The sequence below is a fragment of the Papilio machaon genome, chromosome 13, assembly GCF_912999745.1.
Source record: "Papilio machaon chromosome 13, ilPapMach1.1, whole genome shotgun sequence".
In the NCBI taxonomy this organism is placed as follows: domain Eukaryota; kingdom Metazoa; phylum Arthropoda; class Insecta; order Lepidoptera; family Papilionidae; genus Papilio; species Papilio machaon.
The window spans coordinates 240479-267750 of NC_059998.1; the positions used below are offsets into that span (position 1 = coordinate 240479).

Here is a 27272-nt window from a genome sequence, read left to right on the forward strand (position 1 = left end):
AAAAAGACATAGTTTCAAAAACACTTGCTTAAATACATTTTGTGAGTCTTGTTTTAAAGAAGCAGTTATATGTATTTGTACTGTGGGCCTAGCACGAATATTTTTGATAATCGTCGTTTTTTCGTCATGGACAAAAGTATTGGTGTAAAATACAACAAAAATCTCATAATAATTTTGATTCAATTGACGTTGACGATTTCAAGAGGATTTTAAGAAATTTTCGTGTTAGGGTCACTCACTATACATGTATTGGCAGTGGAAGTCACCGTTAGTCATATTATAACATAGTCAAATGGCAGTAAATTTCAATAGTCATACAAATAAAGGCACGTGTCACACACAGCGTTGCCTCAACATTAATGTTAACTAGTCAAATCTTGAGTATTCAATAACTTAAATAATAATCCACTTACGACTCCTCAGAAAATAATCAATTGACACGAATTTAAAGCCCTGCGATAGGTTCTATCGTAGACTTTTCAAATATGTCAAAATGAAGTAAGAGAATTGAAAATGAAAGTAGTTCTTAACGTAATTTTATGATGTTTGAGCGAATAGAATGCGAGCAGTTTGTTGACTGACATTATGCAATACATTATTCGGATTTTCACATGAACACAAATTTGTCAAAGAATTTATACACGTAATTGGGCATCGACGCTGTCATTTTCATAATTTTCAAAATGTGAACTTTAAAACACTAATTAAGGTGTACGTGTAGAGTTTGCGAGGGCTCGTTGTGAGCGCGGCTACAGCTGGTCGGGCGGGTCCAGAGAACTGCAGCGACACGAGCACGAGCTCACCGGGCACTCAGAGTGCTCGCTGATGACAAACACACGGCTTATGTCACAAATGAAAAGTAAAAGAAATTGTCACTTAGGTCGCCACACTCACCTGAACCATTGCAGCAAGTGAGCGGCGTGTCCCCCGTGTCGGCACGCCACGCACCAGCTGAACCAGCCGCCGAACTGCGCCCCGCCCACGCCCACGCTGCCCCCCACGATGCCGCCCACCCCGCCGCCCACGCCGCCCACGCTCACGAAGCCGCTACCCGTGCCCAGGTGCAGCAGACACACGCCGCAGCGCGGCAGCGGCTTGCGGCAGTTCGGACACGACGATATCTGTTGCGACAAGAGATCAGCAGAGAGAAACACGCGAACACATCTCCGTACAGAGGAGGAGCAGCGCGCACCTTCATCTTGTTGGCGGGCGGCGGGAGGCGCGCGAGTGCGGCGCGCGGGCGGGCGCTGTGTGCGGGCGCGGCCACGCACTTGCCGCAGTAGTTGCAGGCCACGCCCACGCGCCGCGCCGCCGCCGGCGAGCCCGCGCCCTCCCCCGCCTCGCCCGCGCACGCGCACACGCACGTGTCCAGTGCGCACCTCGCCCACCACATGCGCCAGCTGTCCAGCAGCGTGCGGTAGCTGCGGAACAGAGGAAAGGTTCAGGCGGAGGTCGCGATAGTAACGCGGCCGAGCCGACGTCCTCGGCTCACCTCTCGAGCCAGGCGGAGACGCGGCGGTCGCGCAGCAGGTCTGCGGGGCAGCAGCGCGCGGCCAGCAGCGCCGCGGACTGCACGTCGCCCGTCGCCTCCACCCAGCGCTGCAGCAGCGCCACGCCCTCCGGACTCACGCCTGCGCACACGCACACACACATTACTTGACCGCGACTCGCGCGCAGTCGGCGACGTACAGTTGCGAGTGTGACAGTGCGCGACCTGTGAGCAGGATGCCGGCGAGGTCGCCCTGCTCGGTGAGCGCGTCGCAAGTGGCCCGCACGTACTCCTGCAGCCGCCCGTCCGGCAGGAAGATGCACGCGAACGCCACGCGGTCCTCCAGCCGCATCTCCGTCTCGTTCTGTTGGCATCGAACACTTTATTAATCATCCTCGATATAGGGATGCGTTTGTTCCGATGTCATTAGGAGCATAGGTCGGGTCTCACGAGCACGGCGCTGAGGTCGGGCTGCGCTGCGCCCGCGCTGGCGGTGGCGGCCAGGAAGTGCAGCAGCGCCCGCAGGTAGGCGTCGGGCAGCGCGGGTGCCGCCGCACTCATCGCGTCGCGCCACAGCCGCTCGTCCGCGCCCGGACCCGCCAGCGCTAAAGTTACACGTTCTATGACAACTACTGCGATTTCATAAGGTTTTATAAAAACATTGTTAAATAAAATCTCCGTCAAAAAGAAGTTTATATATAAACAGTAATGGTTGTAGAATATAGTACCGAGTGCAGCGACGCGCAGACGCGGCTCCTGCGCGCGCGACAGCACGTCGAGCGCAGTGCGCGTGCGCAGATGGAAGGCGGCGAGGGCGGCGGCGCGGCAGGGCGTGCCCTCCGCCTCCGCGCGCTCCACGCCCACGCCCGCGTTCTCCCAGCCCCAGCCCCACCCGCACAGCTGCAGCGCGCAAGTGCGCTCCGCACTCCTGATGCACCGTCACCGGCAAATATTACTTTAAATTATCGAAACGGTCAAGTAGAGGAGTGGAGTGAAGTGAAAGGGCGAAGGGCGGGTGCGAGACCTGTATACGGTGACCTTGCGGTTGGGCATGTCGGGCAGCAGCAGCGGCACGGCCTCGGAGCGGTACCCGCCGTCGCCCGGCGCGCGCAGCACTGTGCGCACGCCCGGCAACTTCCACGGACTGTTGCGGAAGCATCCTGACACACGCGTTGTGCTCGCATAACGATACTAATAATAACATTTAGAAATCAAACAAAAAATAGAATCCTACAATTTCTACTGTCGCATTTCACTCACCGTCCTCCACCAAGGACTTGCTCAGCGCCAGGAAGTGCCATAACCCACTCAGAGCCTCGTCCTCGGCCAGATCTGCGTTCTGCCACAGGTCCGGCTGACGAGCAAAACAAACATTTAACACGGCGTAAGTTACAATAGTAATATTTAACGTCTAGTATCGCGTACCTTGAGGCCGTAGTCGGTGGCGGCGCGGCGCTGCATGCGATGGGAGACGTCCTGCAGCGCGCCGTAGAAGTCGTCCCGCATGAGCCGCAGCGCTCCGCCCCCCGCCCACACCAGCCCGCCGCGCGCCCCCCACGCCAGCGTCACGCGCTCGCACACCGTGTACTCCACCACGCCGCCTGCATCACACACATCATCATCATCATTGCCATTCCCATTTGTACGACGCGGGTACGAGACGCGTACCGGAGAGGCAGAGCGCGAGCAGTCGGGCCTCGTGCGCGGGGTGCCAGCAGAAGGCGGCGAGCGGCTGCGCGGCGGGGCTCACATCGCGCTCCAGCACGCTCGGCCCGCGCGCCCCGCCCTCCTCCGTCTCCTCCAGCGCCGGAGTCGCAGACATCTGACACACGCGCCCTTACATTTACACAACTCGATAAACCACGAGCAGTTTTAACGAGTTTAAGAGATACATACTGAACTATCGACTGATTGTGATGATCTGTACTCCTGCGCGTGCTGTATGTCGTGCAGGCGCAACGTGCTGGAGTCGCGCTGCAGCGACATCAGAAGGTTTCGTCTAGGAACATTACATTAATTACTATGATCTATTCCTTACACATAACAAAGTAAGAAAAGTATCTCTGGACGCAGGCTGAACCTCGTGGGACACCACTGTATTTTGCGAGGCGGGCGAGCGCAGGGCAGTGTGAGCAGCGGGCGGGCGAGCGCGCGCGCGTCCCACACGCAGACGCCGGCCTCGCCGCGCGACGCCAGCTGCCAGCCGCGCCGCGCCGCGCACACTCCCAGGCATTGCCGGCTCGTCGCCACGCCCACAGCCGTCCCGCTCTGCTCTGACATTACAGAGCAATTACAGTCATAAAATTACAACAACATGTAAAGGTCATTGTGGACCCTAAGAATACCAATAAGTTTTATGTAAAGTTATCATTTACCTCTTAGGTCATAAATCTTTATATGCTTCATATTCATGGATGCAGCAAGAGTGCGGTTCCCGAGATCAGTCCAGGCCACACTGTGAGCAGTCTCTGACAAGGCCAGCTCAGCAATGGGCCGCGCAGGCTCTGATTGAAGTGCTGGAGTGTTTTCTGAGTAAATACAATGAAAGTGAATTACTATGTCTATTTTATGATGGCTAAATTTCAAATAATAATTTAAAGTGATTGTGTAGCCTTGCTTAAAATATGAACTAAAATAGAAAAACAAATATTTGAATGTTTTCTAAATTGATTATTCTTTCAGCTCCTATAACTTAAATTTCATGTGTACCTGTAAATTCATCAGTTGACACAGAAGATCTGTTTGCATCCCAAACTTGAATACAGTTGTCACTGCGGTGTTTGTCCAATGCCACCGCTATGAGATTGGTCTCATCATGACTCCATGACAACCCATTACATGGACGTCCATATTTGGGCACTAGTAAAAATAATTAAAATATCTGTACAGTTCACAATTTATTGCAAAGTAATAAAGTAGATTAAAATTAAATATAATAAATTATTCTTACCAAACTCTCTTCCGACGAGTCCTAATGGATCATATGTCTGTTTGATGCTGGCAAGGGTAACTCTGCCACTGACATGTCCCAGTGCAAGCAACAGGTCAGGATGATCAGCTATAGCACTGATGTCCACACAGCGTACACCGCTAGCGCTCTGCGATGCCAACACTGTCGCCCCTCGCGTTGACGATATCTGACTAACTACAAAAACAAAATACTGAGAAAAAACAAAGTACAAATATGATGTGTTTACTACGGAAAAAAAAGAACAAACAATAAAATGTACTAGTTACAGAGAAATTAAATAAATAAATGTTTTAGATCTCTATTTACATACATGTTGTTTTCTTCTCAATTTCTGTAAGTTTTGCAACTTCATATAAGGTTATGTCAGGACCCCAAACAATAAATTTATCATGGTGCACCGGTGACCAGAGAATGTCTAATTTTGTTCCGGACATGTTTTCCATCAAACACAGAGGTAGAACTTATTATACTTTCTGATTTACCAAATATTTTCGATCAAAATTTATTTTTCTATCATAATTCTATTCTATTTTGTATGTTTTGATCAGTTTTTTATAGATTAAGTTGATTGTCAAAATTGACATTGATAACTAGAAAATTTGAAAACATTATTATAACGTTCTGTTTCTCATATAAAATGCTCAAGGTTTTTAAAATAATTCAATAAATATGTTACTTCTGTTATTTTTAATATAAATGTATTTTTTAATTTCCTAAATTAAATTAAAACTTACTGTTTTATTTTGAATCTGGCTGAACGAACATGTTTAACAGTCGGGAGGACTTTCGTCGTCCAGCTACTATTTTATTTATAGTATATAGTTTCTAAAAGAGGAGCAAGAATTCCTCCTTAACCTTTTGTAGAACTTTTCCGAGTTTAATAAGAAATATTTTCGTTGTAAATTCATTTCGATAGTCTAGATGCCGCTAGTACAGCAAGCTTATCAATGAACATTACGTAGTCTAAAAACATTACCTATTCTATCGCTGATTGTTGTACTCTATTTAAAATTCCTCCCACTTTCGTTCGTCATTTTTGACAGATTTGTGATAGCCGTGGAAGTGAATGACCAGTGACGAAATTAGTGAAATCTATTTGCACAGTGAAAATACTGGAACAGGAAAACTCCGAAACGAATTCCCATTGATCCAGTGAGTGCGTAAGTTCTATGATGTAGTATAACATTATACAGAAAGCTGCTTTTAATTGGTTCGTATTTAGGTTCAGTGACGTGATTGTTTACAACAATGGCAACGCCTCTCGATCTCCCACAGTTTCTCGGCTATTGTCTTACGGTTCTCACGTGTAAATGTGCGTTTTGCAGACCGGGTTGAGGCGCTGCTAAAACTGTATTCGATTTTAGTACAGTTACGCCCGCGGGAAGCTTCGTCGCTGTGTTTAGCTCGGCCGTGACTCACGCGCCTGTGGTTGATTTTACGTGGTTTTTGATGCTTTCAATTTATCAGTTTATCAGTAGCATATATTTGTACACTGTTCAGTGGAGGCAGGTTCTCTTATAGGGCATGGGCGCCCTAAGGCCTAGGAATAGAACTGCCTTTAGTGCATAGTAATGTTTTCAGCTATTGCATACAAATTGTCTACGACATTTCTTGAAGAGCAAAAGGTGAGAGCTTAGTTAATAACTTTCCAATCGACAATAATTTAGTATAAAATCTGCAGGAATTGAATTGTATCTATGTAGCATTATTTGGTAAAAATTACACAAAGTAGGTTACTTTGGAGGGGTAAACAGAGATTCTACCTTTTTTCAAAACTACTCCGAGTTCCAAAACTATATTGAAGTTCAGTAAATGCAAAAACTACTTGGATTGACTTGATTAACAATTTGTTTCAATGTACTTACATTGTTGAGATAAATTTTGTTTTATATATATAGTTTATTTCAAGGTAAGAATTTGACAATATTTTTTTGGATGTGAACAGTTATTGTTTATAAAATATTCTTATTACAATATTAATACTATTCTTATGCAAGTCCAGCGTTTACTGATATCTCCCTAATTATTTATACAACTAGTTTGCTTGTGATCTAGGCATTGTAAAAACATCTAGTTTTTATTTTTCTATTTGACAGATATAGGCAAAGATATACAAACATTTGTGAAAAAAGTAAACATTGTTCAAATTTTTGCATTAAAAAGTTAAATTGATCCACAAATATTAACCTAAGAACTAGATTCATCAGTATGAAGTAGAAAGATCAAGTATCACACGGGGTCATCAAACAAAAAGTTAGATGTAAATGGTGATCACTGTATTGTATTCTCAGAGAGTAGATTATTGTTCACGCTGATTTCTATTTCATAGCGTTTCAAGTGGAAAATGATGCGTTGTGTTATGAACATACTATGTTACTGTCTGCTTGTTATAATTTTTAACATTTGATTGGTAGTGATGGCTTCATATCCTGCAAAATATTAATACACAGTTCTCATTTGAGATTTTTGTGACAATATTTTTGGTGTATAACAAAAAGTTCAAAATGTATATAAAATGAGATAATGACTTATAAAAATACCATATAAGACCAGTTTTCTTATTTAACAAAAGATAATTTTTATTGACATCACTTAACATTTCCCTTTTTCGAGTAATTTAAAATTAATTTTAAAACAATTTTACTTCTTCTATTAAAAATGTGAATGTAAGGGTTTTTGTAAGAAGGTATCTCTAGAATGGCTATATGGATCTTGATGATATTTAGGTTGTAGAACTCAGTATTGAAGAACACATACACTACCTATGATCCCAGAAATGTGTGTGGTTCTCACCGGATATGTTTGCTTCACATATTTTTTTGATAACTCCACAATAGTTCAACACATCTTATTGAAATTTGACATAGATACATATTATGTAAAGTATAGCTTTGTGAAATGTTGAATGGTAGTAGATAATTATAAATCATAAAGAATAAATCCAGTGATGGTATAGGTTAGAATAAAATAGCATGTTTTAAGAATCCCTGACTTTTCTTGATTGCAAAACATAGAAAGTTAATGTCCACTAAGAGACATGTCTGGAAAGTAACTCTTAACCAGTTTTCCTACAATTCGCCTGACACAGACAGGCTATTGCCATACAAAAAGGCCTACTTAAATATTGAACATTTTGGACTACCTTCACAAATCTACATCACTTACAAACACTAGAATAATTTATTTATGTTCTATTCTTTGTAACTAATTGCTCAGAATGTTGATGTTTAAATTTTACGACTTAGAACTGGCAATTCTCTTACTTCCATAATGTAGTAAAAAAAAAAAAAAAATAAGACAGTACATATATATAAGTCAATATCGCAAAAAATGTCGCTTAAAACAAATAGCCTTTCACCCCTCGATATGTGTGCGTGTGACGTAGGCGGGAAGTCGGGCGGTGAATCACGGCAAGCTCCTGTACTGTACGTGCATTAGCAGCGCTATGATAATATTGTTATCAGTGGTCTAACGAACAATTTAATGATTAGTGTTTTTTTCCCATTTTGGTGTCTTTTAATTAACGTTTCCGATGAAATATATGTATGTAGTAGCTGTCCCAGCAAACGTTGTTTTCAAAATATAAACTAAAAATGTAGTAAACATAGGGATGGATAACCCTTATCACTTAGGGCTATGAAAAATAGATAGTAGCCGATTCTCAGACCGACTGATTATGCATACAAAATTTCATCAAAATCGAACAAGCCATTTCGGAGGAGTATGGTAACTAACGTTTAACGAGAATTTTACATGTAAGAAATTATTTCCTTGCCATGTACGACAGTCGAGTAATTACTCGTACTTCGTAAGTAGTCTAATTGACCTAAGCGACGATTGTTGCATGTCAAACAACGTTAACAGGCACGAGACTCTTTAGGGACTCGGCGTTGTCCGAATTTCTAAGCATACTATCAATTCAAACTGGATCAACTAAATATTGTTCATTTGTTATTTACTTTAGTTAAGTATTCATAAGTCTATTGATGCATTGATTGAACTCCCATCAGATGCGAGAAGTATAAACGTAATATAAGATTTAAAGAATAACCTTAACCTTATTGTTTAACAATACGTTTGTTTTTAATTGAGTGTCAGATGGCCTGCCACTCTAGATGCAATTCATCTCAGTGACTTTAACACTGGTCTAGGTTGGTGTACATTACAATATCGCATTACATTTAATATGCAACACAATATGTTTGTTTTTGTGATTGATTCAGCAGACTGTGTTTAGATCTATTCTTGAGAATTAATTAGTATCGCAATTTAAGTTTCTCTCATGCACACAAATAATTAATATTAAAGTTAGTTGTCTTCGTTTCATGTATAACATTATAGTACAAAAACAAACTTACACTGAACGTCAGTTTCGAATTCGAGACGATTAATAAATGGCGGCAATTTTGAAAAATAAAATAAAGTAGGGTAGTCGTTATGATCGGCGGCTAAACGAGTTGTAATCAGAGACGTCTGGCTTTCACTGCTGCAAGGTTACCTTGAGCGACTGTAACAATGTCGTGTAACATATTGATTGCGATCCTCTATCTCTATTTACATATTTGAAAGTAATACGCATCGCTGCTGGAGACATCGATTTTGATGTCACGATAGTTTTACCGAGAACTAATCTACAAAAGAAGTCGTTTACCAGCCTCCTTATTAAAAAAGATTTGTGTGGTCGTTAAGCTCGACTATTTTTAGGAGGACTCCTTCGTGGATTATTTATATCTCGAAGTTTCTTCTGGATAGAGAATAAAATGTGTGTAAATATATTCATTCCACAAGAAGCGAGATCTTTTTAATTTTCATGATTTTCTTTTTTGTTTTTTCACGAACTCATAATCTGTGGTTTTCAACAGTTTTTTATATTGGCAAAAGTTTAGGCTTCGGCTTTTTTTTCCGTAATCTAAATACAGATAATCGTTTTAGTACGTAGTATATTCGTAGGTGTATATTGCTTTGTCTGTATGTTTTGTTTATAGTAGCATATGCGTAAACAGGTGAGTTGTGATTCAGTTCACGCGGTATGCTTTCCATATGAAGGTGGGAGTGGACGCGAGCTGCCTCACTATGTGGACCTTGAACGTCGGGAGAATAATCGCACATCGTACTGATGATACTTCCGTATCATCAGTACGATGTGCGGTTGAAGGAGAGCCGGCGTCGGAAATCATGTTATTATAAAACAATTAGGAGAATAGAACCCGCTCCATTCATAGAACTAGACTGCTATCGCGGCTCGGTGTTAACGTGCGTTAACAGGGTATCTGTAAAATAGTTCTTATGCCCCGTACCTTATACGCATTTGTCAGACGCTATTATTGTTAATTATAGGATCATTTTACGTGCTTGATGATGGCAACCTATGTTTATGATGGCAACATGAATGTACCTTACTTTTTGTTTATTATATCAGGTATTTGTTAAGAAAAAGTGATTACGTCGATTAGGCCATACAATCAAGAAAATGTTCAACTTATATGTGACTTCTCCGTTGTCGAGTTTTTATAACAACGTCACTCCGTAGGCATTGTCTCATCGCGGGCTGTCTAGCGTGACTATCATTTCGTTAATCTGTATGACTCATTTCGAGTCCCTGCTTTGTTCGCGATCACAACCAAATAACGCGAAGCAACGGTTTGCTAATTTTTTCCTAACATACTACCTTTTCTAGGTTGTTAGAGTTGAAATTAGTTTCGACATTTATGGTTAGGCTAGGACAATACAAATAACAGACTATTTTTGCGCGACTCCATGATATTTGGGTTATGGTTATGTAATTACGTTAACGGTGGCCGTCATGCGAAATATTTAGGTTTGCGTGACGAGTTGTCTGTCCCCGATCTGACTAACAATACATATCAAACTTTTTATGTTGTTGTAGGATGTTTAATTTGATCAGTTCGCGCAATACATTACAAAACTGAATACATAGTTAATGTTAAGAAATAAACAAACAGTTCAGTTTTAAAACTTCTATTTCAATTTCTCTACTTTGACAATCAACAAAATCACTACCATAGCAACCCACAATACACGTTACATTGCCCCCCTCCTAGAGACATTTCGCCCCGAAAGGTCTTCAAGTGCTACATAGTTCTGCCTTCCACTAATCTTCAATTTTCCTATTCCTCATGGTTCCCTGCATACGGCGCTAAGCGGTTAAAGTGAACTATCCTCGGTTTCCCACGCGGCGACTTTTGAATTCTGTAACAAGTATCATTAATACGCCCTAAAATCTCATAGGGTCCTTCCCATGAGTTCTGCAGCTTAGGCGATAAGCCTCGTCTACGCTGAGGATTATAGAGCCATACGAGATCTCCCTGTCGAAAGCCTCCTTCCTCGGCTCTAACGTCATAATATTCCTTCATCTTATCACTGGCGCTCTGGATGTTTATGCGAACCCTTTGGTGTATATCTTCCATTCTCTGGCGTAGCTCACTTACGTAGCTTTCTCCTGCTATATCTTCCCCAGGTGGGCACCCAAACCTTAAATCACACGGCAAACGAAGCTCCCTCCCCATTATAATGCTCGCTGGACTCTGGCCTGTAGATTCGTGTACAGCTGAGCGATATGCCAACAGGAATAAATGAAGGTATTGGTCCCAATCCTTCTGGTGGTCAGAAACTACCTTCGCGAGGTGTCTATTAATAGTCCTATTCATTCGTTCCACCATGCCATCAGACTGCGGGTGTAGTGCTGTAGTTCTTGTTTTACGAATTTTCAACGTGTCACAAATATTCTGGAATACTGTAGATTCAAAGTTCCTCCCTTGGTCCGAATGTAACTCCATGGGAACACCAAAGCGACATATCCACTCCTTGATTAGCACGTCAGCAATAGTAACAGCTTCTTGACTTGGCAGTGCATATGCCTCCGCCCATTTACTAAAATAGTCCATAACGACAACGATATATTTATTTCCTTGATCAGACTCCGGAAATGGACCGGCCACGTCAATAGCAATCCTTTCGAAAGGAGCGCCAACATTGTATTGACGCATGGGCGCCCTGGGACGTTTCCGTGGCCCATTACTAGCAGCACAAATCGAGCATTTCTTACACCACTCCTTCACGTCATTTTGACTCTGTATCCAATAATAACGTTCCCGCAACTTTCCTATAGTCCTTGTAACTCCCATATGGCCCCCGGTAACTCCGCCATGGACTTCTTCCATTACTTCAATGCGTCTACTCCTGGGAATTACAATTTGTAACCTGTCCACAGATCCGTTAGCTGCTGTGACAATTCTCTTCAAAACTCCATCGTGCAATACTAGAGAATCCCATTGAGCCCAATAAGACTTAACTGCCGGAGAGTGTCGTGCCACCTCTTGCCACGATGGTCTTATACCTTGCATCTTCCACGCAATGATCAAACCTAAATCTTCGTCCTTTTCCTGGTCAGATCTTAATTTTTCCCGCTGCCAGGTGTCATCGACTACAGTGGTTCTACACAAAGTGGCCTCTTTTTCCTCAACTCTCTGGCAATGCTTGCAGAGCTCCGAGCAAGGTCTTCTTGACAAAGCATCGGCATTCTTGTGAGCAGTCCCAGCACGGTGTTCTATTGCAAAATCGAATTCCTGTAACCTCTCTATCCATCGTGCCACTTGCCCTTCAGGGTTTTTAAACTGTAATAACCACCTTAAAGCAGCATGGTCGGTTCTCAGCAGAAACTTTCGTCCATATAGATATTTATAAAAGTGTTCCACCCCTTTTACTACCGCAAGAAGCTCCCTACGGGTTACACAATAATTTCGCTCCGGCTTGGATAGAGTCTTGCTAAAATAACCAATAACCTTTTCCTGCCCATGTTGGTTCTGAGACAAAATGGCACCCAGCCCCACATTGCTAGCATCGGTGTCCAAAACAAACTGACCCTCTGGCAATGGGTATCCCAGAACGGGTGCATTAACTAAAACTTTCTTCAATTTTTCAAATGATTCCTGACATTCATCATCCCAGGAAAAACGTCTTTGTCCTTCTGTCAACTTTGTAAGTGGTTTAGAAATACTGGCAAATCCCTTAACGTAACGACGGTAGTACGTACACAACCCAAGGAAGCTTCGAAGTTCAAGGATGTTGTTTGGTTTTGGCCATTCCTGGATTGTCTTAACTTTACAAGGGTCCACGGCTACTCCTTGACCTGAGACCACATGACCCAAGTAATGTACTTCCTCTTGGAAAAGATGGCATTTCTTTGAACTGAGCGTCAGTCCTGCCTGCTTGAGCCTCTCGAGTACTTGTTCTAAATTTTTCAAGTGATCCTCAAATGATTTTCCGACCACAATAATATCATCGAGGTATACCAAACAAATCGACCAGGATAAACCCTTTAAAACAGTTTCCATTAATCTCTCAAAGGTCGCAGGAGCATTACAAAGACCAAATGGCATGACACGAAACTGCCATAAACCGGTGCCAACAGTAAATGCAGTCTTTTCACGATCACTTGGCGCCATTTCTACCTGCCAATACCCACTCTTCAAGTCCAACGTCGAGAAAATATTTGAACCTGATAAAGTATCAAGTGTGTCATCAATTCGTGGAAGCGGGTAGCTATCCTTCTTCGTCACGTTATTCAACTGCCGATAATCAACGCAGAAACGGGTGGAACCGTCTTTCTTCTTTACCAATACAACTGGTGAAGACCAAGGGCTGTTAGAAGGTTCGATGACATTTTCTTTTTCCATATCTTGAATTATCTTTTCAGCTTCTTCTCTCTTAGCCAGTGGTAGTCTTCTAGGTGGTTGACGTATGGGACGTGCATCGCCGGTATCAATTTTGTGTTGCACAACTTTAGTTCTCCCATTTCCACCGCGACCAATATCAAAAACATCACGGTACTTCCACAACAGACTTCTCAGTGCTACTCGTTGTTCATCATTCAAATTTTGTGAAGAAGCAGAAACAAAGTTTTCCATCTTCTCATTAAACTCTTGAGTTTGTGTTCCAGACATTTGGCATATACGACGAATTACGGAAGAAACTGAGGAACATTGACCCAAAACCGTCCCTTTTTGTAGAGCCACAGGGTGATAATTCACGTTCATAACTCTTACGGGTACTGTCTCCCTTATCTGTATCAGCGCCTTCCCAAATAGAACCCCTTTACCTACATCGGCATCATGTATTTTTGGTTCGAACATCATGGCTTCTCCAGTTTTCATTATATCTTCGAGGCGAGCAAACAAAATAGCCTCACTTCTCTGTGGTATCAAAGCATTCTCAGCCAGCAATAAACGCACCACATTGCTATCCTTCCCGTGAAGTAACAGTTCTTCATCACCAACAGTTAGGGTTCTTCTCTTGAAATCTAACTGAAAACCTCCAGAATTCATTATGTCCATTCCAATAATCACTTCTTCCTTTATGTCCGCTACCAACATGTTATGGACAAAATCGTAAGACCCCAAGGTTACATGTACTTCAACTTCACCGTATACTTTCGCCGACCCCCCCGTCGCAGTTTTTAGACACCATTTCGTTGCTTTGACTCCATCCGTAACAATGTCAGGTCTCAGGATTGTTTTCGTAGCTCCCGTGTCTATTAGCATAGTGTGTCTTCCTCCATTAATGCAACCGTCGACAAAAACGCTGTTATCTACTGAGCATAAAGAAGCAACTCGCGCGGTATTCATTGGGACTTGTACGACGCAGGTCGACGATCGCCCCTTAGCATCGACCCTGAGTTGTTTTCCGATGTGGTTGACATTTGTTGGTCAACCTCTCTCTCGCAGTGACCACGTAAATGTCCTAACTTGCCACAATCCCAGCAGCGTAGCGATTTCTTGACAAGTATATTTGCAGCTTCTTTGCACATGTTTCGCACGTGACCTACTTTCCCGCAGTGCCAGCATCGTAAACGTGTTTTTACAGGCATCATTTCCTTAATCACCCTTCTTACAACTTCTTCTTCGATAGTAGCCTCCTCATGGCTATTCTCCATCATACGGACACGTACTAAACCTCTGCATGTGTCTTTTGCCGCTTCAAACTCCAATGCACGAGCCAAAGCATCGACTAATTTTTCAGGGCGAGCTAAAATTAAAGCCCGTCTTGTTTCTTGGTCCCGAAGACCATCTAAAAACGCTTGAATAGCCAAGCGCTCCATCACATTCTCGGGAGTGGCTGGGTATGCGAGGCGAGCTAAACGAACAACATCAGCTTCAAATTCTTGCAGAGTTTCATTTTGTTTTTGAACACGGTTTTTCAATTGAGAATGATATACATGCTCCAGATGACTTTGACCGAATCTCAATTCCAGATGTTTGACTAGAACATTATAATCATCCTGTTCTTTGATGCTAACAGTCTGCAGAATATTCGTGGCCTCTCCACGGAGGGCTAATGTTAATGCCAAAGCTTTTTCGGAATCGGTCCAAGAATTTGCTCTGGACGCTGCTTCAAATTGTCGGTAATAATTACTCCAGCATGTCTTACCGTCGAATTCGGGTACTTTCAAGTGCATCTTCGTCAGTTCTGTATCGATGGCCGAATGCGATGTACTCTGACGTACTGTGTCGTTGTCCTTACATGAGTTGTCCTTGGGTTCAGACATCTGAAAAATCGCTATTTGTAATTTTATGTCAATAATCTGTTGTTCGAATTTTTCAATATCCTTATTAACTTTCTCCTTAAATTTTTTTGATGTTTCCTCCATATCGATAACTTTTTCCGTTAAAATTCTACAAGTTTCTCCAATTTTCTCCACAATTGTACTGACGCCGACAGCGGAAGTAATTTCAAATACGAAAGTGTCCGGATCCTTACCCTCCTCCTCCAAAGCGAGACGAAGTTTCCGTCTCAGTTCGCTTTTCTTGCCACTTGCATCGAGATCTCTTTCTTCCAACTCGTTTCTTAACTCTTCCACCTTCAAATCGTTCAATAATAAACTTTTACTCGCCATATCCCACTTCTGACACCAATTGTTAAGAAATAAACAAACAGTTCAGTTTTAAAACTTCTATTTCAATTTCTCTACTTTGACAATCAACAAAATCACTACCATAGCAACCCACAATACACGTTACATTAATATGTATTTCAGTACTTTAGCTGGCGACGCAGATTTTCTAGACTGATCACTGTATATTGTATAGCAGGTATAATAAATACTACTTCTGAAGAATTAGCTACAAATAGGTACGCTTGTTGACTATAAAATGGCGAGCACGCATCAATCAATCACGCAGCATGCACAAATTTTTTGTGCAGCGCAAGCGCAGTGAAGCTGCGACTCACCCATAGTGTACTGTTTTGCCATGATTCGAATAACGGCTTCTGAAACAAGGATTTAGTAATGATGCTAATTTTCTCATAAATCATTTATTATTTTGTATGAAGTAGAGCATTTTGCTGTGTGTATGTTGGTTAACTGAACAGGAATGTCTGTAGGCAGGCGCCGGCAATACAAAGTGTACCGACCTTAATTGATTTAACAAAGTTAAACTGTCTACGGAATGAACCAAGCATAAATTGCTCTTTTTAATTTCCTATTTTATATTTAAGTTTAAAGTTTAATGTTTTATCTTAATAAATGTCTTTTCTATTTTCTACTTTCATATATTTCCTAGAGGTTGTAGACTTTCGTATTGCAAAAGAAACTGTCTTTTGTGTAGCATTCCTAAGTAGCCTCTTCAAACAGAGCGTAGTAAAGTGCACGCATTGTGTCGAATGTCGACTTGTTCTCCATGTTGAAGCGTCAGGTCGTCGCCACGTCAGCGCTACGCCTAATTTGCTATGTAAACTCGCTTCAAAGATACTAGCATATATTTCTAGAATTAAGAAAGCAGATGTTCAGGATTGTTATAATGCAAACAATTTTTTGTGAAGGATTTTTATCCTGTGTTTTTGGATAATGCTGACGTTAGAAATGTACCTTCATACTATGCGTGTTGCTATTGATATTGTTTGCAAAAAATCTTGCTTTTCATATTAATTAAGACACAAGCGAACTTGTTGATTATAGTTCTTGTTCAGAAATGTCTTTGCACGACACTGTGCGTGCGCTTGTTGTCTTTTTCCTACAAAACAATTTTATTGAACGTCGTACAATTTTTTTACTGTAAAATAAACGATATCGTTCAAAGTAAATCCATTAGCAGTAATTTGCAGCATATTATCCCTTTTAAATATTGTAATTTTGCTACTTTTTACGTCAAACAGCAGTGGCTATCGTTTTTTTAGTTACGATGAATATTCATTATCAGGGATGTTCAGCATTCGCTTGGCTCGCCTACACACTTCCCTATTAGTAGATTTATCATTCAAACAAGTAATCTGAAGTACTTTAACAAAATAATACTGTACCTGTCCACGCGACTCGCGCACACCTTATTTGGAGTCCTTAAATGATATCCGGTTTTTTGTATAACTTATCATAAAATGGTTTCAAACTTAGTAGTTATTAAACATTTTTGTACTTGTCCATTTCTACTGTGCTAAATAAATTATACAATACTAGCTGTCGCCCGGGACTCCGTCTGAGTGGAATTATAAAATTTAACTTAATCAGTAGCCTATGTGTTATTCCAGACTGTTTTACATCGATGCCAAATTTCAGCGAGATCCGTTTAGCAGTTCTCTAGATAACTTCTAACAAACATCCATCCACCTAAATATTCGCATTTATAATATTAGTAATATTCTTTATGTAAAAAAAACATGTAAAAAAAACAGCAATATTGTTTTTACTTTTTCTGTATAAACATATCGACGCTGGAAAGCATAAACGCTGTAACCCTTACAGCAACCCTTACAGGGTTACAGCGTTTATGCTTTCCAGCGTCGATATTAGCAATGATTGTATCAAATATATAAAAAACGTTATCTTTTTGTCAGTCTGGTAGTTATTGTGACGTAAGTTTGTGATGGTCGCTCAGTGAAACCTCTTTACTTCGTTATGTCATTTGTTAGGTCAATCACGTCACTACTATTTGTTATAAAATATTGTTTTCATTAAGTACTTATTTGTTGTCAGCGCGGAATTAAAATATCTAGAAAAAAATATAGCCTATGTCACCCGGATAGGGTTGCCAGGTCACCAAACTGGCTGGTCAGACCAGCCAGTTTGGCCGGATATTTGGGTAGAAAGGTCGGACATCCTGTATTACTTTGGATTTTGTCTCAGTATTATTAGGTACACTCTCATTTGGGAAATGTAAAAAGCCTAACAAAAGCCGGAAAACCGTTTATTTGGCCGGACACCCAATCAAAAAGCCTACCTATGTCCGGCTTTATCCGGACGCCTGGCAACGCTACACCCGGAGGAAGCTATAGTGTAATTTCCCAACAGTGAAAGAATTCTTCAAATCGGTTCGGTAGTTTCAGAGCCTATTCAATACAAACAAACGATCAAATATGACCTCTTTATAATATTATTATACAAGAAGTAGCAATAGTCATCTATAATTGTGGATGTCTATGGGCAACGGTCGCTTCGCTATTTAGGCGTATTCTTTTGCTACCTAGTGGATATAAAAAAAAAGGTAATGTCGTGATTTCATAACTTTGTCAAGAGAATCTGAACGGTAAATGCGAAACGAAATACATTTTGTATGCAACAAGATTTTACACTTTCTCTAATTATTATTGGACACCAATATCTGCGTAACGGTACTTCCATGAAATTGTTTTAAAAGGTTCGCGTGAATTTTGACGTAACAATAATCGTTTACTGACCGTAAAGGTATGCTCTCGGCCACTTTCCCGCGCTTAATTTGATACTTATCAGTTGCACCCACCTAATGGATAAGACGGCATAATTGTTATTCGAGTTTTTTTTTCGTATCAACCTGTAAAATCTTGATTAAATATGACTTTTGTATGTTATCCCAAGTGATTAGCTTAATTGGTAGATGGATTATGTTTTGTTTGTATGTCATATTTAGGCAGTTGATCTAACAGCTTATAGTAAGATTGCTGGACGATATTCCAGCATACAGTCTCACAAGGATCTTATCGCTGTTTTTTGACAGGGGCGCCTACAAGATTTAAGAGTTACCAGTGAGCAAAAATTTCCTAAATTCTTCCGAAAGTCGTCCATGTTGCAGCTCCAAACTACAATTAATTTGCGACTTATGATCTGAGTCAATAATTCCTGACTTTTTAAATTGATACATCCACCACATCAGCAAATTAACCTATGTCATAACAATTTTGAAATTATGGAAATGGCAACATTAAATCGAACTATAAGTGGGAAGTCAATTTAATTGTTTGACTGTACATATCGTGGTATTATTGTAAGACGTGATGTGTATTGTTCAGGTGTGCGCGGCAGCATCGAGCGCGATGTCGAAGAAGCCGGCGGCGCAGCCCACGCTGCACAAGGTGATCATGGTGGGCTCCGGCGGTGTGGGCAAGTCTGCGCTCACGCTGCAGTTCATGTATGATGAGTTCGTCGAGGACTACGAGCCCACGAAGGCCGACAGCTACAGGAAGAAGGCAAGACAATACTACATTTAATTCATGGTCACCACTAGGGCAGTATTCAGTCCAAGGCTGGGCTCGGACGATCCTCCAAACTATTTACAGTGTACTGTATACAGTTATACGATTGTGGGTCCTTCGATCGGGGGGGGGGGGGGGGCCTTGCACTTTTTAATTTTAATGAAACATATTTTGGTCATCGGATGTATTTGATAATGCTCAGTTACACAACCGTTAAAAGGTTTTTTCTTGATTGATCAGTGCACAGAGTTTTATCTTTCTTTATTAATCTGGACGTGTGTCGCTGTTTGTCGCCGGCCGATCAATCCGTATTGGCTTTTGACACAATATTGCTTGCTATTGCCTCTAATCTGGCTAAACATGGCGATAAGGCATGCGATAACGGTCGGTAACAGCCGATAGTGGATAGAAGAGAGCGTGGCTTTTAACAATAAAAATATGCATCTTCAACAAATCAATCATTTACAACACAAAGATTACGTAAATTGAATATCTAGTAATGCAATCGTGCAGGAAACTACACGAACATAATTATATTGAACTAGCTGTGCCCGCGACTTCGTCCGCGTGAAATACTGTTTTCGTTAAGCATTTTTTTAAGGATTATTATTTTACTTGACCGACGTGCTATGCGTTGATGTATGGATGTAGACATAGATATAGGTGTGCCACGACCGCACCAAATGTAGGTGTTTGGTCTCTACCTATCCCTCTGGGTTACGGGCGTGAATTTAGTTGTTGTTGTTGAGGTATTTTATTTAAACTTATAAAAAATTACAACAAAACAAATGGAACTTACAAAATATTCATTTACTCTTATGCAAATTTTCATTCCCTATTCCCTTATTATATTGCAACATTAAGGGTAAAACTTTTACAAACTTTAAATGACCTATTTATTAATATCAAATTAGCAGCCTAAAAAAAGTTATAAGCTTCTAACTGTGACAATGACGATACGTCCATACAAATTTCCACCCCTACTTTTACCCCCTTACAAACCCTCTTTCACGATAAAAATTAATCTTTGTCCTTTCTCAGGCTCTAAGCTAAATATCAGTAAGTATAATAGTAAAACATATTAAACAAAACATTCATTAAAACCTCACATATTGCGAAACAAATTTTCATCCCCTATTGTTATTTAGCACCCTTACGGGTAAAATTTTTACAAAAATCGAAATTCTTACTTATTTATATCAAATTAGCAGCATTAGAAAGAAGTTTCAAGCTTCTTACTGTAAAAATGACGATACTTCCATACAAATTACCACCCCCACATTCAACCCCTTACAACCCTTTTTTCGCGTTAAAAAGTAGTCTTTGTTCTTTCTCGGGCTCTAGACTAAATATCAGTAAGGGTAACAGCAGAACATATTAAATAAAACATTCACCTAAACCTCACATATTCCCAAACAAATTTTCATCCCCTATTGTTATTTAGCACCCTTCAGGGTAAAATTTTTACAGAAATTGAATTTCATACTTATTTATATCAAATTAGCAGCCTTAGACAGAAGTTTCACGCTTCTAACTGTAAAAATGACGATACTTCCATACAAATCACCACCCCTACTTTCAACCCCTTACAACCCTTTTTTCGCGTTTAAAAATAGACTATGTTCTTTCTGAGGCCCTAGACTAAATATTGGTAAGGGTAACAGCAAAACATACTAAACAAAACATTCACCAAAGTCTAAAATATTCCCAAACAAAATTTCATCCCCTATAGTTATTTAGCACCCTTGAGGGTAACATTTTCACAAAAATTTAATTTCATATTTATTTCTATCAAATTAGCAGCCTTTGAAAGAAATTTCAAGCTTCTAACTGTTAAAATGACAATACTTCCATACAAATTACCACCCCCACTTTCAACCCCTTACAACCCTGTTTTCGCGTTAAAAAGTAGCCTATGTTCTTTCTGAGGCTCTAGAATATCTGTGGACCAAATTTCATTTAAATCGGTTCAGTAAACAATAGTAGGCGACACTTCCATATAAACTTTCACCCCCACTTTCAACCCCTTACAACCCCTCTTCGCGTTAAAATATAGCCTATGTCCATCCTCAGGCTCTAGACTATCTGTGTACCAAATTTCATTTAAATCGGTTCAGTAGTTTTGGCGTGAAAGCGAGACAGACAGACAGAGTTACTTTCGCATTTATAATATTAGTAAGGATTACGAAATATGTGACAGACATTATTTTAGAAAACAATGACACACTTTATTACTAATTGAATTGCAACTGAAACATCTTCACAATGTATATAGTAAATGTGAGGTTGGGTGCTCCTCTGCAGGTGGTGCTGGACGGCGAGGAGGTGCAGATCGACATTCTGGACACGGCGGGCCAAGAGGACTACGCGGCCATCAGGGACAACTATTTCCGCTCCGGTGAGGGCTTCCTCTGCGTCTTCTCCATCACCGAGCCGGAGAGTTTCGATGCCACGCAAGAGTTTAGGTACAGAACGAACCGAATTTATTATTTTGTAGCAAGTCTTCCTAAATAAGTTCGAATACAATAGCCAATGTTATAAAATGTAATCGTTTTATTTGACAGGGAGCAGATCCTGCGGGTGAAGAACGACGAGAACATTCCGTTCCTGCTGGTGGGCAACAAGTCGGACTTGGGGGACAAGCGGCGCGTGCCGCTGGACGCGTGTCGCGAGCGCGCGCACGCCTGGCAGGTGCCCTACGTGGAGACCTCCGCCAAGACGCGCGACAACGTCGACAAGGTACGCCCCTCACAACACCCTCCACCCTACATACACACACACACGCACAGGCACACACAAGCAAGCATGCAGAACCCGTCACTCTAAGCGTAAATAGTGTTTGTCTTTAGCTTAGATATGCAATTTTGGACTTGGTTACGAGTCTTGAATGAAATTTTTCACATTGTTCCCTGTTAGCCTGCGAAAATCTGTCTTAAATTCTAACGTCTATGTTATTGCAATAAACATGCATAACATGTGCACTCGTGCTGCAAATACGTCACTGTATGAATCATTAGAATAGTAAATGTACTATCGCGCACAGATCAGTGTTCCGGCTCCACTGATGAAACATACAAATGTGTATTGTAATTTTGTACAATATGTTTCTGTATGATTGTAGAGTGAATGTTTCGAAAATGAAAACCCACGTTTACTTTAAAATACAAAGTATTAAGTAATCTCAAAGTTAAAAGTATACGCGCGCTGTACCGAACCTATTTGTCGCACAGCTTCCGCTGCCTGCACTACACCGTGCACTTATGTTCTTCTCTTTATTTTCTTTAGCACACATTGCTTTTTAAATAACTTCTCAATTCATGCATGAGGAAAGTAATGAAAACTAGATAGACTATGTTTTTAAAGCTTCTTGAAATCACGTTATTAATTTTTTTAAGTTTAGTTATCAGGTTTTGTATTTTACATACATTGACAGTTTCATCCGTGCTAAATAAATTACATTGACAACCGCAGCCTCGTAAAGTGATAGGAAGGAAGACTAAGTTAATAAAATGGTCTAGAGCTAATATTATTCCAAGAATGCCGAGTGCAGTGCTGTAACTTTGACTCCAGTGTGAATAATAAATAAAATCTTAACATCGACACAATGCACTTCCTGTAACGTTAATTTTAATGTAAAAGTACTGCTCGGAGAAGACGTATCATTTACAGATCAGCTCGTGAAGTCTTAACGTTATGTTCATTTCATAGTTAATTTATCTGATAGATAGAGAAAATGTTACATAGCTGAATTTACTTTTACTATTTGTATATAACTGTAACTCTGTTTTGTTATGTAATAGTGTTTGGTGAAGGGTTCTCGCAATATGTGTGTGTTTGCGTGTGCGTGTTTGTGCGTGCTGGTGTCGGTGTGTGCTGACCGGGTGCCGTGTCCCGCAGGTGTTCTTTGATCTGATGCGGGAGATCCGCTCGCGCAAGTCGGACGACAGCCGCGCCGCCAACGGTAACGTGCGCGACAAGGTCAAGCGGAGAAAGATCAAATGCGCCATATTGTAGGTCGCAGCGCCCCGCCCCCCGCGCGTCGCGCCACGCCCCCCGGGCACTGCGCCACGCCCCCCGCGCGCCGCGCCACGCCCCCGCAGCCGCCGGAGACTCACGCGCCTCCTGTATAAATTGTATCTATGACATTCGCCCGTTTTGGTGCTGGTATTTTATTGAATACTGTTCCTAATGAAGTTGTCTGTGACGTACGCGCCTCCTGTTCACACGACAGAACGTAACGAGCTCATTGCGAACAGAATTCCGTAAATGTGTTTGTTACGTTATGGAACATTACGCTTGCGCGTTATTTTGTATTTATATTTAGTGTCTAAATATTTTTGATCTGAACACGAAATGCATAGATAACATAGTTTTGTGATAAATGTAACGTCTTAAGCCGCGTTCACATTTGCCTGACGTGTTGTGTCGTGATGCGTCAGAAAGGTATCGGTCTCATACAATTAATATGGTTGCGTGCACACTTCTCTGACGCAGTGTGTCGTGATGGCTTGTGTCGTGTCGCGTCAGTAGCGATCCCGGTCCGCGTCAGTTGGGTGAGGTGCGGGGGACGGCGCAGCGACACGACACAGCGGGTCGGACTAGTGTGCACGCGCACGTGTCGTGTTGTGACGCGTCAGAAGGTATGGACGACGAGCTGATCGAGTACGTACGACAATATAAAGCGATTTATGATACAAAATGTAAACAATATAAGGATCAATCTATTAAAACTAAACTATCTTTTTGTATTTACTGGATGTATCCAATATCTTCTTCTCTTTTTTTGTTTTATTAGAAGTGGTGCCAGTGCCAATAACTGCATATCTTCTTCATAATCTGAATCCGAATCGGATGATTCATGAAAAAACATTGCGAATGTGTAAACTCTCCGAGAGCTATAACGGAACTGATTAAAAATGCGTCATAACGCGTCACATAGATGTGAACAGTAGCCATCACGACAGAAAGCATCACGACACGACACGTCAGGCAAATGTGAATGCGGCTTTACACAAGAAATGCTAAAATTTTGTGTGAAGATATTATTTTGTTCGTAAAATGTAATTGTGAAAAATGTCGGCGGAGTGTTGAGGTGTTCGCTCGCCGCTGACGATGTTTCCGCTCATTACTTGTTAGTGTGTAGTTTCGTACATCACGTCAGGTCGCGGCGCACGTTCTCACACATTGCTTTGAGTCGCGCGACGTGTGTCGCATCGTGTCGTGAGTCGCGCGTCCGACCTGACGTCGGGAAACGTTGTATTTATTACTTAGGTCGTAAGTGCTAATTATGTGTTGGATTGCATTGTGTCTGTGTTTATAGAAATATTTTCTAGTTATATGTACCCGAAGTCGGACATACGAGTAGCGGGTTAAAGCCGCGTTCACATTTGCCTGACGTGTTGTGTCGTGATGCGTCAGAAAGGTATCGGTCTCATACAATTAGTATGGTTGCGTGCACACTTCTCTGACGCAGTGTGTCGTGATGGCTTGTGTCGTGTCGCGTCAGTAGCGATCCCGGTCCGCGTCAGTTGGGTGAGGTGCGGGGGACGGCGCAGCGACACGACACAGCGGGTCGGACTAGTGTGCACGCGCACGTGTCGTGTTGTGACGCGTCAGAAGGTATGGACGACGAGCTGATCGAGTACGTACGACAATATAAAGCGATTTATTATACAAAATGTAAACAATATAAGGATCAATCTATTAAAACTAAACTATCTTTTTGTATTTACTGGATGTATCCAATATCTTCTTCTCTTTTTTTGTTTTATTAGAAGTGTTTCCAGTGCCAATAACTGCATATCTTCTTCATAATCTGAATCCGAATAGGATGATTCATGAAAAAACATTGCGAATGTGTAAACTCTCCGAGAGCTATAACGGAACTGATTAAAAATGCGTCATAACGCGTCACATAGATGTGAACAGTAGCCATCACGACAGAAAGCATCACGACACGACACGTCAGGCAAATGTGAATGCGGCTTTAATTACATTTCCACATTCAAAGTTAAGGCATGCTTGTATCGTTCACTAAAATATTTTATATTTTAATATATTGATAACTTTTTTAGTTATTTAATGCACGTGAATAACAAAATATTTCTATAAAACTAGACAAGCTACCGGCCGCGGCTCTGTCCGTGGCTCGCTCGCCGCCAGCACGCCGCCTCACCGCTTTCCTTGTTTGCTTTGTTATTTATAATAATAAGCATAACATATTTTTAAACTTAAACAAATACGTTTTATTTGTATTAATTTGACGTTTTTTTATCGGGAATGCTAAAGCATGTTAATAATTTTTATATTCCATCACATAATAAGTTGATTGTGCGTGTGCTGGTGCTACTGGTGTCTGGTACAGGACGGCCGCTTGACAACACTTACTTAACTGTTTACTGCGACTGCTTCATATCTTTGTAAATGTTGCTGCTGTATGCTGGGCTATGTACTGTGTTAGTTGTCTCACTCACTCGTATCTCTCAACACATTACAACTGATGAGATGAACATCTTTGCAGATGGTTTACGTCTGATTTTAGTGATTCTTAATGATAACTGACGTAGAAATAGTAGGAAACAGTACATTCGCCATTTGTTTTTAATGGAAAATAATTTTTACTTGTATTTTGAGAAAATCTTTGTTTCAATTTTACATAGTATTTTAAAATAGTATAGGTATGTTTGAATGGATCAATATCTATAATTTAAAATATTTTTAGTTTGTAACATTATTTTATAAATGTCCGTATAACTTATGGTCTTTCCGAGAAGTATCATCATAAATAAGGACATAATACAATAGTTTATTTTAAGTATTTTCAAATTCTATCGCCTTTGTTATAATTATATGTTTATATTACTTGTTTAAAATTTAATGTCGGCTCGTATTTTACTGCTTTTTTTCATTTATTTATATAGTTTAAAATATGTTCAGTATCATTGTATTTCATTATTTATAATACGGAATGATGTATGATTCCTATATGTTAGATATTGCTAGCATATTGTAGGATATATATATATAAATTTGTACGCATTTTGTGTCTGATTATCTCGAATAAGATAGGAATTGTATGCGACCAATTAAATATCCGTTATATTTTATAGTTCATGTCATTGTTTAAAAGAAACTCCATTTTCAAAGTGAACATTTATAATGCGATATTTAATAATTTTTCAATAAATAATTGTCAAATAAAGTCTAAATGTATATTTTGAATACAGACATTGTCGCACGCTGCGCATGCAATCGCATAATATATGACAATATATAAAACACTGGCTGTATGTCACATCTACTATCTTTATAATCTGTACACTTTTGACAGCTGTCACAACTGTCAAACTGACAGACACGTAGCCTGGAACCTTTTTCACTATACTAGATGTAATCAAATATGTCATGTAGGTCAGGCAATCTAAAGTGCACTCGCTCCGAAGCGATTCCATAATGAATTTCATAAATGTACGTAACTGACACGTGACGCACTTCGGAGTGTATGCACTTTGTGTAGGGAGTCAGAATTGTATATGTACCTGTTTGTATTGCATGCGAGAGCGCTGCCAGCGCAGAGTTCACTCAAATATTGTGGTAATGAAGCGAGCAAAATATACAGATTTACAAAACTAAACGTCTCATTTGTTAGTCACTATTATATAAGTACGCATGTTTATTATAAGTATTGAAAATTTATATGGATTCAGGTGAGTTTTAATTAATTGCTTATATTTGTTGGAAGTAACAAATTTAATAGATGATCAGTCGGTCAATATACTTTTAATTAAACTGTAATCACAGCGTTTCAGTGGTATATTGATTAGTAAACTGGTCAATTGTAACGTATTTAGGGACAGAGGGGCGGGTTTAATTATATTTTCGACTTTGGCAGGCGTTCCTGACGCTGATCCGCACGATGTCGCAGCAAAAGAAGGGCCTGTCCGCTGCCGAGGAGCCCGGAGACAAGCGCAAGCAGCTCTGCTCCGTGCCCTGCTGCCGCATCGTGTAGCGCGACACGCCGCCACAATACAACGCAATGTTGCCCACTCTAAGCAGTGTTGCCCACACAACGCAGCGTTGCCCACGCTACGCAGCTCTGATCGGAGTATACAGTGTTGGCCACATCGTGCGTAGCGCAGTACTGTACGCTGTGCACCGCTCGAGTCACTTGTGTAATTTTGCCTTTCGATGATCGAGGTTTTTTTTTTTTACATTGAAGCCAAGTCTGAGGTCTCCACTCCTTTACAACATGTTAGGTTTCTTATTGCATTGGGCCACGTTGTGATTAACTTTAATTTATTTAAGTGTTAAATACATTCAAGAAGATATGAAAAATAATAAAAGCACATTTTAAGC

General features: G+C 41.0%; 2 protein-coding genes across 5 annotated transcripts; one reads left to right on the forward strand and one right to left on the reverse strand.

The window, feature by feature from the left end:
• Positions 1-439: 439 nt before the first annotated feature.
• On the reverse strand, positions 440-5031 carry LOC106710279 (GATOR complex protein MIOS-B). The gene is made up of 17 exons (XM_045680631.1): positions 4771-5031; positions 4440-4634; positions 4199-4348; positions 3865-4017; positions 3570-3762; positions 3386-3488; positions 3158-3311; positions 2915-3090; positions 2750-2843; positions 2514-2649; positions 2218-2417; positions 1940-2094; positions 1715-1853; positions 1493-1631; positions 1193-1421; positions 895-1121; positions 440-822 (listed from the first exon to the last, which is right to left on the reverse strand). The coding sequence occupies exons 1-17, from the start codon at positions 4901-4903 to the stop codon at positions 750-752; spliced, it is 2649 nt and encodes an 882-aa protein (XP_045536587.1). The 5' UTR covers positions 4904-5031; the 3' UTR covers positions 440-749.
• A 257-nt stretch (positions 5032-5288) lies between these two features.
• LOC106710391 (ras-related protein Ral-a) lies at positions 5289-27257 on the forward strand. Of its 4 annotated transcripts, none has more exons than XM_014502419.2 (5): positions 5289-5612; positions 18735-18911; positions 21222-21382; positions 21482-21656; positions 26809-27257. In XM_014502419.2, the coding sequence occupies exons 2-5, from the start codon at positions 18759-18761 to the stop codon at positions 26923-26925; spliced, it is 606 nt and encodes a 201-aa protein (XP_014357905.1). In that variant the 5' UTR covers positions 5289-5612; positions 18735-18758; the 3' UTR covers positions 26926-27257. The 4 variants fall into 4 exon arrangements, with proteins under 4 accessions (XP_014357905.1, XP_014357904.1, XP_014357903.1 ...); XM_014502418.2 differs by having other exon boundaries at positions 5290-5620; XM_014502417.2 differs by lacking the exons at positions 5289-5612; positions 26809-27257 and adding exons at positions 5694-6085; positions 22815-23305.
• The last annotated feature ends 15 nt before the right edge of the window (positions 27258-27272 follow it).

Excerpts from the sequence above, each read along its gene's own strand:
- LOC106710279 (XM_045680631.1), bottom strand. The coding sequence starts at position 4,903 with ATGGAAAACATGTCCGGAACAAAATTAGACATTCTCTGGTCACCGGTG. Across the intron at positions 4,349-4,439 it reads ACTCGTCGGAAGAGAGTTTG|TGCCCAAATATGGACGTCCA; the intron begins GTAAGAATAATT and ends TATTTTTACTAG. Across the intron at positions 1,422-1,492 it reads GTCTCCGCCTGGCTCGAGAG|CTACCGCACGCTGCTGGACA; the intron begins GTGAGCCGAGGA and ends TCTGTTCCGCAG.
- LOC106710391 (XM_014502417.2), top strand. The coding sequence starts at position 6,032 with ATGTTTTCAGCTATTGCATACAAATTGTCTACGACATTTCTTGAAGAG. Across the intron at positions 6,086-18,734 it reads CATTTCTTGAAGAGCAAAAG|GTGTGCGCGGCAGCATCGAG; the intron begins GTGAGAGCTTAG and ends TGTATTGTTCAG. Across the intron at positions 21,657-22,814 it reads CGCGCGACAACGTCGACAAG|GTGTTCTTTGATCTGATGCG; the intron begins GTACGCCCCTCA and ends CGTGTCCCGCAG.